At 34.3% G+C, this 18,624-nt stretch overlaps 1 protein-coding gene across 1 annotated transcript in view; it reads right to left on the reverse strand.

Annotated features, from left to right (window-relative positions):
* Positions 1–18,624, reverse strand: part of LOC1275996 (mucin-2) — a 33,128-nt gene that overhangs the window by 9,311 nt on the left and 5,193 nt on the right. Inside the window, exon 3 of the mRNA XM_315286.5 lies at positions 15,805–15,937. Within this exon, the coding sequence (XP_315286.5) occupies positions 15,805–15,879 (75 nt within the window). The 5' untranslated portion in view covers positions 15,880–15,937. The remainder of the gene's footprint in view (positions 1–15,804; positions 15,938–18,624) is intronic.

The raw sequence follows: 18,624 nt of genomic DNA on the forward strand, positions 1-18,624 counted from the left end.
TTTTGCATCGCTGCATCAGCAACCAGCAACCGAGTAGATAGATGACTAAACGGGTGTGCGGACAAATAAACGATTAAATGACCGAACTATGCAAACCTACGATGTAACGATCGAGTGCATTCACCGCTTTTGCTCGTGCATTCATCTTACCAGCACACATTCAGCCCTTGTGTTGTAAAACTAGTGCACATATGCTGATGTTATTCAGGTGTCGTATTAAAAGGCATTGCAAGTATTGCTACTTTCTTTCCTTTCATAAAGGTTTGTGGTTGAGTTCGCAAACATTGGTGGGCAACCAATAACCAACCATGATTCATTTCAAAAGTTTCAGTATAAAAAATATTGGTTGGTTTATTTGTTTAAACTTCCAACACAGTATCATATTAGTGATCAATCATTTCACTCAATCAATTTATAACATATATTTTTTTGCTGCATTAGTGCAAAAGATTTTTTTTCAATCATAAGGATGTAAATAACTAACAGTCGAGCACATATGGAAATCACATGTCCGACCTCCAAGGAAATGGTTCAATTTCAATTTCTCTATAACCAACCATTTTCAACAAGCAGTCTGTCACTATTTATCCAATGCTAGACCAACAAATGTTGCCTTTTACCACTTTCATCGTCCAGACTATCTTCTATTTCAGTTTAATCACTGACGTACCGTAACGCCCAATGCTCGTCTTTCTTTGAGTGCCCTTGAAAGTGAATTTCGCGGAAATTTAGATAGTTAAGGGGTAGGGCTAGGGTAGGGTTAGATGTAAAGGGCTATGTTTGATCTATCGTTGGTAGTCAATGGTTCAGGGTATGGAAATTGCAAGCATAATCTTCTCATCTTCCATCAGCGTCTGTCTGTTTTGCTTTGTGCAACAATATTTTGGTTAATTACATGGCTAGGTTTCCAAAAAAATCTATTTCTTCAATTCCAACATGCTTTATATATTTAAAACACTGTTCTATCTAAGCACTTAATACCAGTACAGACTCACCTTGCTGAAGTGTTTCTATAAAGATTTAGAGGAAACGGATTAAGATCATGTTTTCACTCGAAACCTGGGTTTCTGGCGAATTATAGATTACAACTTACTGGGGGAAACATTTTTTTTAATCACATAAAGGACTAAAGGAATAAAGAACTTGAGGACGCAGAAGGATTTCTCAATACAGACCCCCGAGATACGACTGTATTTGGGACCGAAATCATGTCCCAAAGCAATGTCCTACAATTCATATCGTTCGTTCATATCGTAAAAATTCTGAAAATCGTCATAGCTTGAGAGGGTCTCCAGTAATTCTAATGTTTATTAATGTTTATTAAAGGGATAAAGTCCTATCAAATCCACAAAAGCAGTCCTGTTGAATACATCTAAATCTAAACCAAGCAGTATTTGAAACGATCTGTTTATATCATAATAAACGCATTATGAAATAAAATATTATAAGAGTAAAATATGTATAAGAGTACTAAGTTTTAATAGCATGTAACGCGCATTGATAAGGTTGATTCGTGTGACGTCCGATAGTGTGTGGTGGCTGCCGGGGCACTGATGCACGGCGCATTATTAGTATGTAATGTAACGTTACGTTGGAAGTGTGTGATTAATAACATATAATATGAACTTCATTTACCTAGAGGATTTTTATATTAATAGACGTTTTGTCGGATGAAAACCAGTGTTTTCATGAAAAAAATCACAATGAAAAGCTATGAATGTTTTCCGCCATTACTTCCAACTCGTGGTTTCCAACCTGTGGTCCGTGGCGTTAACAGAATTGGTCCGTAAAGGAATTGAGTTTGAAAAGAAAGGTTTTGTAAGATTAAATTTTCAACAGCCATGTCTAGAATAATATTTAAACATATTTTTGATCAAAAAGCTTTACACTAAGTCTACAAAATATATGCCTTCAATGTATGTGGGTCGAGGCAAATGTATTTTCCAAGACAAGTGGTCCGTGATCCTAAACAGGTTGGAGACCACTGGTTCAAACAAATGAAAATATAGTTATATAGAAAACAAAATTAAAGTTATACAAAAATTTTGGTTGGAATGAAATAGTCTAATTAGATTTGGTTGTGATTTTTGTTAAATTACATTAACATTGATCAAATCCTAATACACGGCTTTCATGAATAGATCGATTTATTGCTCCAAAACATATATGTGATATTTTATACTTTTGATGCTGCTATTGTTATACACACATTAGAGCCTTTGTTGAACATGTTGCCAAAAATTTTACTGCCCTGCTGCCTAACTGTAAAATATTAGAAATCAGATCAGGGGAACACCTGTCAACGGAGCTTACTTGGCGCGGAAGCAGAGTCTACGGTTTCATGTAACCGTCAATTTTCAATTTTGCTCTTCCCGTCACAGTTTCACCCTGTTAATGCCGTGTAACCGTTAGCCAACAACTTAGCGGTAGCACCGAAGAAACCAGTCTGTAAAAGGCTACACGTTGCTAATAATAATATGCCCAACAATACCGAATCCTAGAGTGCGTGTTGCTGCAGTTCAATGTGCAGTTAATCTCCCTACACTTTGTAAAAAATAACCTGTTGCCATACGTTTATTTATACAATGTTCTTTTTAATTTACCTTGTTTTAATACATGTATAGGGTTTTAATTAAAAACTATATAAATGTCTTAATTTATTCCACAGATTTAAATATTCTTTTGCATCGATTCTCCCAATATTTGTTAAATTGGGAGAAATACGAAATTAAAAAAAAATTAGTAACTGTAGCGTTAGCTGTCACTTATACTTACATTAATCTATCTTTTTCGTGGTGTGTATTATGTAAGAGCAAAGAAAACTGTTGTAAAAGCAACGTCGATTGTGGAGAAACTCTAACATTGTCTTTCTTCTCAACTCTGTTGCAAGTGGCGAAACTTTTCTACTCACAACCTCTTACTATTTCATCGTCAAAGTCGATTAGTTTTCAAGCTAGTTTGGTGGTTTTTAGGCATTGCATAAAAAGAAAGTTTCGCTATCTTTTCATGGCCATGAATCGTCACAGTATAAATGCCAAAAAAGCTCACTAACATGATTCGTTTCAACAGTACGGTTCACTCTCGTTATTTTGGTCGTCGTGTGAATACGCACACCATAAGGTTCAACCAACTCTAATGGCTGGACACTATCATTAGAAAATAACAAAACAGTGGCAATGAAATATTTTTACTAGTTGATTTTTTTTCTACAGAAAGAAGTTTCAAGACAAGAATTAATGTTTCATTTTAAATGGTTAAATAGGAAGAAATCCTATTTTATGTTGACCTGCACCAAGTAGAAGGTTTGATTTAACGGTTAACAGAAGTGTGTTTGAAAAATCCATTCGGTTATATATGGTAAAGAAAATAAATATCATTATGTATTGATGTGGTTTCATACACTATCGCACTTTATTCATCATATATATCATTTCTTTTGCAACTCCATAACAACAAATATAATATATTGAGAATATTATTATTGAAAATGATAATTCAAATAAAAATGTTCTGTTATTTCTATGATCTTTTATTTGTAAACAGTTCACATAAACGGTGGATTTTCTATTTTGAATGAAGAGTAAAAGTTATCCGTTTAGTACGAGTAACAATTTACTAGTGCCCCATGTTGGATGCCCCTCAACGCACTACTTTTGCGTCAGTCGTGTTGGATGAAAATGAAAGTACAGAAGTACTCAGTACAAATCGAGCAACACAAATACATACAATGCCGATCGAAACAGGTTCCGCGGTTATTGCATTCTCCATGTGATGAAAGGGTAACCGTTGTGACGGACGTATAACTATCCGGAAAGCATAGTCACAGATCCAGATTGCGATAATGAACGACATGCATATAAACGGAAATGGTTTAACGTAGGAGAAAATATTATGAAACACAGGTGGTTTCGTTTGTCTGTAAAAAATGCATTTAGTCAAACACTTTATGTATGTTTTGTTAGTACATACTACCAGTCTAAAACAAGACTTCCTTAAACACTCTACGTGCTGCATTATAAATCTCTTTCTAAATCAAAACTGCAATCGAAACCAAGCGATCAAAAAAAGCCAAAACCTACAGGTTCGCCAAACTGGATAATGTAAATTATTTCCGACGTTTTTTATCTTCATTTGTTTCTTCTAGCACTCTGTAATCTTATCATTGTAAATCAAATAGTCTTCGGTGGGAAATATAGAAGAAATCTGTTCAAGGAATGGCGTTAAAAAAGATCAATAAACAACATGCTTAGAACTATGCACATTATAGTTCCAGTTTGCAGGTTATGTTTTGTGTTTTATATTTATTAATAATGTGAAACTTTCTCTCTCTCTCTCTCTCTCTCTCTCTCTCTCTCTCTCTCTCTCTCGCTCACACACACACACACACTCTGTCTCTCTCTCACTCTCTCTCTCGTCCTCTCTTCCTCTCTCCCTCTCTCCCTCTCCCACGCTCTTTCTTTTTCTCTTACTTTCTGTCTCTGTTTCTCTTACTCTGTTCTCTGTTTCTCTACTTACTTACTGTTATCTCTATTTCTCTTTCTATCTCTATCTTTCACTCTCTCTCTTTTTCTCTCGCTATCTCTTTCTTTCTCTATCTGTAAGGGTAAAGATTTATGATTTGTATTAAAACGTTTTGTTAAATAATTTAGTAAATTATTGGAATACTTTTATAATTCACGTGTTGTCAGTATTTTTTCCTTGTCGATAGAGTTTACCTACAGCATACGTTTATTCATAAAAATCAAATTATTGTAGCGAGCCTATACCTCAGTCGCATTTTGCTCCTGTCAAAACTTTCCGACCATTTAGCCCCAAGCTGGAACCACCATTTTGCCCCAAGCAAAACTTTTTACAAACTTTAATTAAAAAAAACATTACATTAAATTAAAATGGTTACTTTTTCCACATAAATTATAAATAAATGTCATGTGCCGGGACACACATCCTTTTCTAATTATTTGTTTCTCTAACAATAATCCAGGAGACCAATTCGCCCCACATAACCATTTTGCCCCAGATTCCCGTATTGAACTACGTTGGTCTTATTGAAAACTAAAAAGCTTTTTTTAATGCAAAACAACTGCTTTACACAATGTTCGCATAACGTGTTTTGAAAACTGTTCCTGTTTTTTTTATCTTCTTCATCAAGCCTGTAACGTAAAAAAATCTTGTTACAGTTTGAAGGACGTACCACATCATCCCGAGATATCCCATTCTCAATTTCCAACAATTGTGCTCTAGTTTCATCTGGTTTGTTGACCCTACCGTTTTTCTTTCGCCCCCAGACTAAGGCTCAGTTTGATTTTTTACTGTACATACACGCTTTCAACCTCCACCCTCTACTGCTTGGTCCAACACTGGTGTACGGCCATTTAGCGGCATTCATCCAACATAAACCAGTTTATCAGTTCAACTTTGTTACATAAGCCCAAGCACTGCGGTAAAAAGCACGGCTTCAGAGGCGTAGAAGGACGAAGAAAGGAATAAAAAAAGCCTTTGGAAAAGCAGCCCTAGTATCCAAACATCCATGGCGAAATATTGACCAACCAGCTGAATTAATTGAGGGCAAGACTGGACTGGGATGTATGTTGCTTCCTTCTAAAGTTGCATGATCCCGAGCTAGGACGTTGTGACGCGAGTGGCTATAGGGCATGGTCCACTTTTATTTAGTTTTATTTCCGTCCATTAATTTTCGCACTTTTTCCTGCACAACAGCGATGCTTTAGCGCGTCAGTGCAGTGCGCTAACCTTTCGTTCGTTCAATGCCGCTCTTAAACGTGATAACGAAATGTGGCCCACATCTTGATGTACTAATGGTGCAATGTGGTGATGTTTTGTTATATTTATTTTTCGCCTTTCTGCTAATTGGTGTAGGAATAGGATGGATAAAAAATAAACATCACCCGCTGTACTAATACAAAGCAATCGAGAGTAAATGTTACGCGCTTTGTTCTGTCTTGGTTCCTCCGCTGGCACAATTAGTACTGCGTCTGAAAGCGGATTATCTCATATTATAAATTAACAAATAAATCCTCATTACTAAGCGTTTTCGTGTTCGTGTCTGCCCGCAAAAATGCTGACAAGGAACGTAGGAATGAAAATTGAAGTTGTTCAGTTTTGGAGGTAAAATTGCTGCACCAACATTTCTTTCAACAACCTTCCGAGATTTCGCTTTTATTTTTATTTTTATTGTTATTTAAACAATCAGGCACAAAACAAAACATCACAATTTTATGTTGTTGTAACGTTAATAAAAATAGTATGTGAAAACAAGATCCTGAATAAAATTTGAGTGCTTTTGGAGATACAATTTCCAATGCAGTAATTGAAACTAGTCGTTGTTACAAAATTTAGCATTGTGTTAATCGATTTTCATTTCAACCTATTGATTTCAGAGAGACTCCTAATTTGCAATTTAAAATTGTATCAAGAGACTCCATAATAAAATGTATGTATGTATGTATGTATAAAAAGTATAAACGGGTCTCAAGGTACAGTCGTCAACTCGTACGATTTAACAACATGCCCGTCATGGGTTCAAGCCCCAAATAGACCGTGCCGCCATACGTAGGACTAAATATCCTGGGGATATTTGGGGAAATCAATAAGCCACTGAAAGCCAAGTCTACAAGTAGTACAGGCAGGCCTTGACCAACAACGGTTGTTGTGTCAAAGAAGAAGATGTAATTATGTATTACGGTTGTTGTGTCAAAGAAGAAGATGAAATTATGTATGTAATTTATTTATTTATTTTATTTATTTATTTATTTATTTATTTATTATTATTATATTTTTATATTATTTATAGTTATTTTATTTATTTACTTTTTTATTAGTTTATATATTTATTTGTTCATTTATTTCTTTATTTAAGGTAATCTAGTGGTATGCATGTATGTATGTATAAAGTAATGTTTGGAAATCACTGACGTCTCAAAAAGTTTGCAGATGTTTTTTTTTTTCAGACAACAAACCATGTTTTTGAGTAATTAATTTTATGGTAAATTTTCAGCAACTTTCATAAGATATCATAAGAGACGTTGCTGACTGCTGTTGTTGCTACTTTTTAATTTCATAAAATGCCAGTTGTTATTCGCTGTCGCTTAAGGTTAAGTTAAAAAGTCAACCGGTTTTTTTCCTGGATGATATTTCTCTCCCACTTCCTTCAGCTCCCACTTCAGAAAATGTCAGCTTTGTATTCCCAATTGGTGTCCTTTTTTAAAATCGCATTATGGAAAACTGATACAACAAATGCCGAAACCAAGATCTTTTCAATATGCTGCTATGGCCTAGAACACTACTTACCCTTTTTATGGGAATATAGAAATCGTCTGTGACCTTGACATTATACTTTGGAACTTGTTTTTAATCTCTATCCCTTAAAAATGAAAGGACAGCAACCAGAACGTAAATATCATCGAGATCAAGTTCTTTGACGTGTGTTCCAAGCATACACGAAAAAATCTGGTATTCCAAGATAACGAATCAACACAGGAAGTAATTACCATATTATTTTGACGGATCAGCCAAGAGTTATTGGCAAATATCAATGTTTATTCTTAATCAATGGAAAATATCAATGTTCAAATATCAAAGTTCAAATATCAAACCATTTTGTTCTGAGAGCTTAGTGGTCCAAATCTGGAAGTCATTGCAATGACTTTGCTTAATAGCTCCATGATTGCAATGCCGGAGTTTGTTTCTGTCCCATCTAACTCGTGGTTTAGATCACAACTCAACTATTGAGGTGCCAACTAGAGAATCTTCTTCTTTTTGGCTCCACAACCGTTGTCGGTCAAGGCCTGCCTGTACCCACTTGTGGGGTTGGCTTTCAGTGACTTTTTTGTATTACCCCCCATAGCAGGATAGTCAGTCCTACGTATGTCAGCACGGTCTATTTGGGGCTTGAACCCATGACGGGCATGTTGTTAGGTCGTGCGAGGTGACGGCTTTACCATGAGACCGGCTTCCAACTATAGAATAACCTAACTAAAAAGGAGCTAATCAGTGAGATTATACTGTAGTTTGCCAAACTTTCTGATTAATAGTTTTATTGGGCACGTGTTTTTTAATATATCGATTAAACAATTTCATTTAGGTAACATTTGATGCTTTAATTATCTTTCTTCCTCTACTTTCATAGTAAGTATTACAATCAATTAAAATCGAAGGAGTGAAAAACAGCTCTTAAAGCATAGCATATACAAATCCATTCCTGCCTACAGGAACCGCAATTTCTGCCAACAATTAATCCAACCAAAATAAAACGTATTAACAAAGGATTTATCTGGAAAATGAAACACTTAGCACTCAAACTCCATGAGCTAAACCTGCTACTACTTTATTTATTTCTGAACAGCACATTTGTTGTCAAGGGCAGCAATCCAAAAATAAAACATATGCTCTCTAGCAGTACACAGTTGTCCACTGTTTCTCTAGAGTATTTGTATTCTATCATTAGCAATATAAAGTGCAGGAGATGTTTTTCTATAGTAAATACAAACGATGTACTCCCTTTGTTACCTGAATCTGAATGTAAATACTACTATCTCCATACTATATCCATTACCGCATAGAGTGCAATTGAAATCGATTTTGCGTAATAAGATCGCATGTCTCATATTGAAGGAGTTGCATGTCTCATATTGAAGGAGTTGCATGTACACTCTCCAATGTAGTATTATAACCTGGTTAACGATCTCATTCCACAGCACGCCAAAGTCCGGAGATACCTGCTGCATAAGCACCTTAAAGTTGACCTTACTTTAGTATGGATCCTTTCACTTTTCGAATGCGAACGCATTGACTACATTTTTGCTCGTACATACAGGTAAAGAGAAAAAATCAACATGAAATGTAACCAAGTGGTAAGATCATAAATGTAAGGTCTAAAAGCGTAAATTTTAAAGCAAATATGAAATTTAAATTAATATTACAATATTACATTTAATCACAATACCACCATTGCATTGCCCATTCAATTACGTTGTAACATACCGGATATTTTTTCTTGCAATTAATTCAAATAATTAATCAATTAATTTCTATGTATAAAAAACTCAATAACCTACCTTGAACCATTTGTTTTTTTCATATAAACTAGTTTTGCATTGGTATTGATAAAATAGGTTTTCAGATGTGTTAAATGTAGCATTTTTTTAATATGTAAAAACAATGAACACGTATAAAACCAAACCTTTTTTTCGATGCGCGATTAATTGTGATAATTGTCGAAATCCAATATCCAATATTGAGATATTTCTATTGAATTTGTTTTAAATTTCTATTTTCTCGATTAAACCATCAAAGGAGCCAATATCTAAAAATGTGAATAGTGAAATCAGCGAATTGGAATGTGAGATTTGAAACAAGTAAATTAATTTAGATCAACTTAAGATAAAATCATATTATAACACTTGCTATTGCAGTATAAGCTCACTGGTTCAGTTTTTTTTCATTATTGGTCGGGGTTGTTCCTTATGTGGCACCTAACCAACGAAGTAATTTTGACAGAAAAACACCGGCATTGTTGTCATGGAGTCATGAAACAGCCCACGAGATGAAATTCATATTGGTTTACAAATATTTGTCAAATTTTTTTGTTTAGTTTTTATTAATCATTTTTCAATAATTAATAAATAGCAAGTGTGCCTACATGATTACTTAAGATATTCTGCTCAATTCGATTGGTGTAAATATCAATTCGATAGAATTAATATCCAAGACCAGATGAGGTTTAAAATTATATCATACAATTATATTTTAATATGCAGGACTTATTCGATTGTTTTAGGCAAAAAACGATTATGTTCAAATGATTCTATATATTTGAACGCTTGAGATATGTTAACATAAATCAAACCGTAGCTGAATGGAAACGCACTTAATCATTAGTAGCTTAACATCAATCAATAAACATTCTAAACACAGTCTTATGTCGCCTTAGTCAAATTTCCTACCATCCACGACAGTGCCGGATTAACACGAGTGGAGGCGCAAAGCGGTCACATGAATTTAGGTCTTTCTGAAGTGTACAAAGAGAAATTGGTTGAGGAATTCTAAACCACAGCAGGAATGAGAAGCAAATTTACTTGTGAGCGAGGGTCGCCGCTTAGTTTGCATACTGCCTAATCCACCCCTGATCCACGATGCACAACGTATTATAATACGAAGTAAATATTTAGCAGAGAACGTTCCCATTTCTGCTCGTTGGCGCAATCAATTATCGCTCATCGCTTATAATTTGTCATAATAAATTAATGAGTATCTTGTTTCGAAAATATTGTCAACTTCCTCTATTAGCTGCTAAACAAAATGATGTCTTTGATCATCGGCGTGCAAAATATTTTCTTTTTCGTTGTTTTTATAACGCCGTTTTTATAAAATATAATTACGGAGAGGATTGACATCCACATTGAACTATGCAAATAATAAGTTTAATTTTTTTTTTAAATATTAAACTGCTTTCATATGAAACGTCTTTTGCTTGGAACGTTAAAACATGTTCATATCTACATATAATACAACAAATATTCATCATGCTTGACAAAAGCTTATCAAGTTCCATATCTACTGCCATATTGTTAAAGAAAAGACAATTTATCTCAGGCTGACAGGCTCACTAATTGACTAATGTTCCCATTTCCATGCAAAATAGCTGCAGGGTCAGTAAGTCAAAGGTATTGTGTAGGCTTTGTCTAAAGGGCTACAGCTTGTGCGGTGCGCGCCGACATAATTACACTTTACATGTGATGTCATTGTGAACCAAAAATATGCATATCGATAAAAGAGTGATAAAGATGCTATGGTTGAAAAAACAAAATTCAAAATAAGGTGTACAGGTAGTAAACAAATCTATACAAAAACAAAATAATCACTCCGCCAATCCATATGTATGCATTTCAATTGAAAAAAACTATAATAAATATTAATTATTTATTTATTTATTATGTATATTATATATATACTCGAATGTTTGGCAATACAAAATATTTTGGCAAATTTTTCAATAAAAAGCAACAATATTTCAATATTTCAACAAGTCGCTCACGAAATTTTGACTCCTAGTACGTAGTTCAAGTTTAATTTTGACAGCCCAATCAAGGTGCAAGTTTGCCTATGTTTTCTACATTATTCACACATGTTGACACATTTTATGCACAAAAACGGAAAGTCACAAGCTTTCGAATGATGATTCTTATCTTTTTAACTAAGACAATTGCCCGGAACAAAACATCCTTAAAAATCACTGAACAAAGCTTAAGTACGAGAATGAAATAGCCAAACCAAAAGTATATGTTTATTTGTGCTCAACTTTTTCCACAAATTAACTTGTGAATCACAGAAACGGTTTATGCTCATAACATGAAGATTGATTCTATTACAGTGAAATCTTTATAAGATGTAGTCTCGTCAAGCTGAATTGTTTCTTTAAGATGAATATTTTAACGGTCCCGTCATATTCTATACATTTTATGTTTCTCTTAGATTAATATCTTCTTAAGTCGAAAATTCTCTAAGTTGCATATGCAATTTGATAGCCTAAATTCTTTAAAATGAAGTTTTGGGTGACAATTCACAAAAATATTGACCAAAGGATGCCAGCTTTTTCTCGTGGTTTCTTGAATACTTCATAGGAACACCTTCATTAGTTTTCTCTAACATAAATATCTCTCAAAGCCGACGGTCCCTTGAAGATTCACTTTAGGGAGATTTCACTGTATCAAGATCAATCCGAGTTGCATTCGAATAGCCAATCTATATACCCAAAATATATCGATAGGGCTATTAATGTTGCATAATTAACCAAATGTCATTAAAGCTTAGCTTTTTATTATACATTTCACATTAAACAATTTACTAATAATATGTATGGATAGGATAAGTTAACCAACATTTCATCAATTGTGCTATAGAGCTTTGTTAACCAATTATCGCTGCAAAGGATTGCACGCAATACAACCTGTTTGGTGCGCCAATTAATTATTGCGCAACGCAATGACGAGCTGTACTTTCTTTCCCTTTTCATAACAGTTTTTTTTTTTCAACTTTTGCATTACACACATTGCGCAGCGTTATTACTTTCCCTTGTATTACTAGTCTTATACATTTTCCTAACACCTCATGACTTGCACCATGATGACTAAAAACTTCCCGTTTCGTGTGATTACGTGCAAGCTTCCTAAAGGATATGACTTTGCATTCACGGACATATATATCATAGCCATAAAATCTTTTATTGCTGGGGGTTTTCTTTGCTATCATCTATGCCTTTTACACTGCAACTTTAATTTAAACATATACGAAACTGTTTTGATCTAGTTTGTTAACTGGAACAAAAAATCCGTTTCAAAGAAAGTTGCAACGACATACTTGTTTAAAGCATCTTATGATGTGTCTTTCAATTGATGGTTTTGATTACAAACTCCTAACTGAATGACCCTTTCTAAACCACTTTCAGCATACAAAGCAATGCTCATTGAATTTTCCGTCACCAGAGTGCGATAAAAAAAGAAAAATGTGTAAGAAAAACACTTACACAGTTTCACCGCGTAGGAAATTGAAACCGCGTGACTTTCGTATTTATACAAATTTCATGTAACACTCTTTTTAAAAAAATGCAAAAATTCGAAAACCAAAAGCAAATCGGTTAATACTTGTTCTAGTATATTTTTTTTTTAACTAATATGTACAAATTAATTTGCCCTTTCTTAAAATTATTTCCTCTGTAATCACTTTAATATGTTTGAAAATATTAGTATAACTAAAATATGCTATAGTCAACTTAAAAAAAAACATATAGCACCAACCATAACTACCATATTGGTTGGATTTACTGCCGCTTAAAGCATTTTTAATGAGATATTTTTACTTTCATAAATAATCTTGGACACACCTGTGCATAATCCACTTTACTCAAGCAAACCTTCTTGTTTTTCCTAATTTTCTTGAGTTAAACCTAATGTTTTTCTAATCACATTAATTTATCTCCCCTTTTTGTTGAATAAAATGTTACAATTCGATTATTGATGTAGGCATGCCGAGTAACCAACAGATAATAGGAGTTGTTCATTTCTTGGAATATGGGTTAAAGAAGAAAAACATTTATGTTGATGGAGTAATTTATACGAAGACAACGTCCAGACGGTGGGAAATAATCCAATTCTACTAAGTTGCCAGTTTGAAAAACTTTGCTCACGATCTGAAATACCATACTGATACCGATGTCTACCGGATTTGAATGAGCCGGAAAACAACAATGGGACATAAATGCAAGGAAAAGAGAGTGGGGGACAAGTCATGGAGCCGCGAACAAAGTTTCGTACTACTTGTTCCATAAAAACGTCGCATTAAGAAAGCTTAATTCAGATACCACGCCTGGAGCATTATATGATCTGGAGAAAATTTGCGGGAAAGTCGTTCCATTACGCTCTACCCATTTTCGGAGATTTTTCCACCTGAATAGTACTTTACAAATCGGACATTACAGGTGGCTAACGTTTTGATGTAAGTTCATTTTGGGTTTCATTATTTGTTTCACGAACACCGTGACATAAGACTGCCTAAAAACATGTTAAACCCTTGAAATACCGCAAGGTATTTCCTCGCACGACAAAGTACTGAAGAAAAAAATATTTTTTATTTTTCTCTCTTTTTTAACTCATTTTACCATTCAACATTGTAAGTAATATCTTATATGTTTTTGTTTTAGAGATGATTAAATCTAAACAATAGTATCTAAAGTAACCATTAAATCAACGCATTTATGTATATCAAGCTTTAGTAGTACCGTACTGATTCAAATTAACGATATTAGAAAGGTGTTTTGGCATATACTATTTTGTTTGTTATACAAATTTTACTTGGTAATACCAGCGCATAACACTTGGCTAGATTTATTCTTCGCAATACACTTCTTAATCTGAGAAAAGAAAGAGGGTGTGTGCTTTTTACTCTTCTATCAAGACATTCGTAACATCCGTATTCAACTTGACATTATATTCTTGTCGTTATCATTTGTGGAAAAAAATATATAATCAAATTCAATTTTCTTCGACTGCTCGGAATTGAAAATAAGATAAAAAAGCATGCGTAAAATTCAGAACAAAGTTGTCATTTTTTTTTAATTTCTGAGCATAGTATGATAAAAAAAACTTTGGTTTTCTCGTTGATAATTACCTCTGCAATAGATGTACTTTCGAATATATCTGCATTGCACTAGATTAATAGGAATTATCGATGGAGTATGACCCGTTTTTTCTTGATGAAACTATATTGGTCATCTTGGGTGTGTGTATGACTCGGACAGTTCCTCTGAGAGTTTTCCGATGCCACCACTTGCTCGTACAAATTATTTTAACATACCTATCAGAGTAATATTATCGTAAAGATACTTCCGTCCTTCTCAAACCTATGTTGGGGAAAGAGGTGGGACTTATCATCATCATCATCATCATCATCATTATCAGAAATTAACACTGGTGATGGTTTCAAGCGAAACTACTAAGAATACATCGGTTGGTGAAATGATAAACAGAAAGAATTTATTTAACGTGACAACTGACCCTACTACAGGTCAAACATACAGTGAGTCCAAAAAGTATTCGTCTAGCTCAGCGATCGGCAAAGTACGGCTCGCGAGCCGCATGCGGCTATTTGTTAGCAAGATGTCGGCTCTTAACAGTTCATATTCTTCATAGAACTTCCACACATTTTTGTTCTAAGTTTAACAATGTGGCTCTTTACGTGAAATTCTACGAATATTTTGGTAGAATTTGGCACTTTTGGTCGCACAGTTTGCCGTATGCTGGTCTAGTTGAATATTTTACAGCATTGTAAAATTTATCCATGTATAAAAACAATAGTAACAGAAATCGTCATGCGTCGCTCCACTAGCAGATAGTGTCATGCTATTGTCACCTAGCATACAAGAAACACAAAAAGCTATCAGTCGACTGAAAAATAATAAGGCACCCGGAACCGATGGAATTGCAGCTGAACTGGTCAAGAATGGAGGAGTACGACTAGAAAACGAAATTCATCAAATCTGAGGTTATTCATGTTACTGAGGTGTGAGATAGCGAATCGATGCCCTGTGATTAGAATCTCGGCATCATCTACCCCAAATACAAGAAGGGTGGACAGGTTGGACTGCAACAAGTACAGGGGTATAACGGTGTTGAATGGGGTATTACGGTTGTTACGATGGTATTACGTTGACTACCTATAAAATATTCTTCCTGCTCCTTCAGGATCGTCTTGTCCCGCACGAGCCGGTTTAACGACGAACTATAGCTATACGAGATGTACGGCAACCTCACTCTCGTGTAGCACTCTGGTGGGCTGGCCATGTTGTAGGCATGGAAACGGACGACACAGCCCATTAGGCCGTCCACAAAGACAAAGGCCAAAACTGAGGTGGCAAGATGGCGTGGAGGCGTCCGCCATTAAGGGCGGGATAACGGACTGACAGAAAAAGGCGCGAGACCGTGAGCGGTTTCGCACACTCCTGAAGCAGGCTAATAGTGCGCCGCATAAGTAGGTAAGTAAATCGGCCTGGGGCTGAATATGAAGTAATTCAGAAAAATTGAACGTCTGGAATTTGAAGATATCCGGAATTTATATTCAAACTCTGATATTATTTGTCCCTCATTTTCACAGAATTCCCTTATAGAGGAGGCTACTGTTGGATTTATCTCGTTTTCAGTGCAAGTAATCTTAGTCGTTATCTATTGCCCCAAGACATCGACTACTGGACAAATATTAGTATTTTTTTTATAATCATATTTACAGTTTTAAACTTACCTCTCCTAATGTCCATGAACCAGCGATGATAAATAACGACAATAATGCCGTTATTTTTCGGTATCTCCGCTTCATCGCATGAACTTTTTTAGCAGCCGCTAAAGTGGCCGATCAGGTGGCAGGCAATACCAATCTGTAGGAAAAAAGTGATATTTTTTAGGGCAATTATGATCTATCAATTAGCGTTTTACAAGCGGCTCATTAAAATTTAACCTTCAATGTGGTCATTTTAACCTTTGAAAAATAAATCTAAACACTATGCAAAGCATGAGCAACACTTTCACGTAAAAATTAAACGTATTCTGTATTGTACAGATGGTTAAGTGTAATAAGCAGGTCATAAAATATGTAATAGGTCGTTTAAAATAAAAAGAGCCTTTTTGCGTGAATTTTGTTAAGTAGCATTTGAACATCAATCCTCTAATATTTTTTTAATGACCGCACAGTCTAGCCACAGCATCAGGCTGTTCTAAATATACTTAAGAGCCCAAAAGTTAGCTTATTGTCAACTAGTCAATAAATGATTGGTATTAACTGTAAACAACAAACATATTCATATACTTATTTTGTTGCAAAGTTTCAATTAAGATTGAAAGCCATTGTTTCGAACGAGTAACGAATGCAAGAAATAACAACATCGCAAACATTGAGGACGCATTGGACTTCTAAGTACATACTTAACATACTTAACATATTAAGTAACAATGGATTTTACTTTATTTTATAACTTTTATCTCTTAGTTCATGTTATTCCTGCAATGTATTTTGTTTATCGTATTGTAGAGAATGATATTAAGACATTAAAATAATGTTTTTATGGAATTTTCTAAACATCGTTACAAATCTATCTACGCGTAATCAAGGTAAAGAACATGCCACAATGATCCTCGAAACAGTTCATAATTCGTTGCGTAAGCGTTTTATATACATTTACAGTACCATTTACTTTTACATATCTTCTTTCTTTTACAGAAACCCTAATGGATTGGCGATTGATTTTTGGCCATCTCTTGAACTGCGTTTGATCATCGTGAACTAGTTGCTTATTATTCAAATTCAATATGAATAGTCCGCATATTTAAATTTAATACTTTACTTTCACTTTCTAGCGTAGAGTAAAACTAAGCTTCAAGATGCGAGAGAGATCAGTCACCCCTATAACATTTGGATATGTTTCTATCTATATTTCTATCTTAGTCACCAATCAAACTGATCGAATAAAAAGGAATTGCATTGTGCACAAAATTTGAACAATGAAAAACTAACCACATTAAAGATAAAAACTTGTGTGTGATTAAACAAGGAAAATGGAACACAAATATTGAAAGTAGTTTACATCATAGTTAAGTTAATTATACGAAAAGAAGGTTTAATGCAAGAATTAATATGGTAGAGGTATATTATGATCATGAATAATAAGCATGATGCACGAACTATTTTTTTCATTTTCTCAGCGAAGCTTTTTCATTTTCAAAATTTTGCTTTTGGAGCGGATCTAAATGCATAAAATATCTGCAAATAAACTGAAATACTAAAAATTATCTAGATAAAACAGTTTGACATACATATGGCCTAGACATAGATTTAAAGTATAAACAATTCGTTTCAGGCATGCATTGAATTATTTAAGGCTGGATTATTGACAAACAATATATATGTTTGCCCATAATTTAGCAATATTCATGTATTTAAAGTATACGTTTGATATGATACAATAAAATAAAATCAAAAATCCAACTAATGCTACTTTTTTGCACCTGTTTTGAGGACTATAAATTGATTATAATTGTATAATTTAATAATATTTGTATAAAATATTATAAATATTGATTGAAGTAATGTACTTGAATTGTATAAAACCGGTTATTTTAACATTATGAACTAAAAAAATCGTAATCCGTAAGATAAATAAACAATTATTGCAAAAATACATGGTTGTACTATTTTAATTTCTAGCTGTGTAATTTATAGTCTAGAAGATTTTGCAACTGCAATAAACTTATGCACTAAGTTACATTTTTTAACGAGTTACGGAGTTGCAATGTTGTGTTTGATTTTTATGTATGTAATAATGTAATTTTGTAATAAGCCCAATGAAGAAATCATGAAATCACTTTTGTGCTATGCCATATAGATAGTGAAGGGTGTAGTCTCGTGGATTTTCTACAGCTGTATGGATTGAGAATAACGAATAAAGCTCGCCGGAATATATTGGAACATAGTCTAGTCATTAGAGTAGTATGTGTTACGTTAACGACATGTCGCTTAACGGACCTATCTGGATCTATCGCCAATAGCGCATATGCGAACGAAACACGTTTATGATTCATAACATCTGTTTTATGCAACCGTGACGATACTATTACGCGGGGCTCTCTCACTCATAAGCCAAATAAAGCAAACACATGCAAACCGGATGCATAAGCATGTAAAGGATTTGATCAAGCATAGCGCAGCAGCTAAGTCATTGACTTGTATTTTTGGATATTTTATAAGCTCATTGAGCAAAACAAAATAAAAGGGGTTCGAATTTCCGAACGAGCACAAATTCACTGTTTTACTCTTACTCTTTGTTACCGCTCAAAACACACCGAAACTGGTCCAGCTTAAGAAAGTGAATGGCCGCTGCCTTCGGACGTGATTATTGTAACCTTTCGTTGTGTTTCACGCAATTGGCCTGCCTAAACAACTTTTTATATGTACAGTTTGTCTCCGAGATATGCTATTCATGGAGACCGTGGAGAAACCGCGTATATTGATGTCAAAGCAGTACAATATGCATAGAGCAAATAAAGTTAGATAAAGAAAACCAGTTCGAAT

Source organism: Anopheles gambiae, chromosome 3, assembly GCF_943734735.2.
Source record: "Anopheles gambiae chromosome 3, idAnoGambNW_F1_1, whole genome shotgun sequence".
In the NCBI taxonomy this organism is placed as follows: Eukaryota; Metazoa; Arthropoda; class Insecta; order Diptera; family Culicidae; genus Anopheles; species Anopheles gambiae.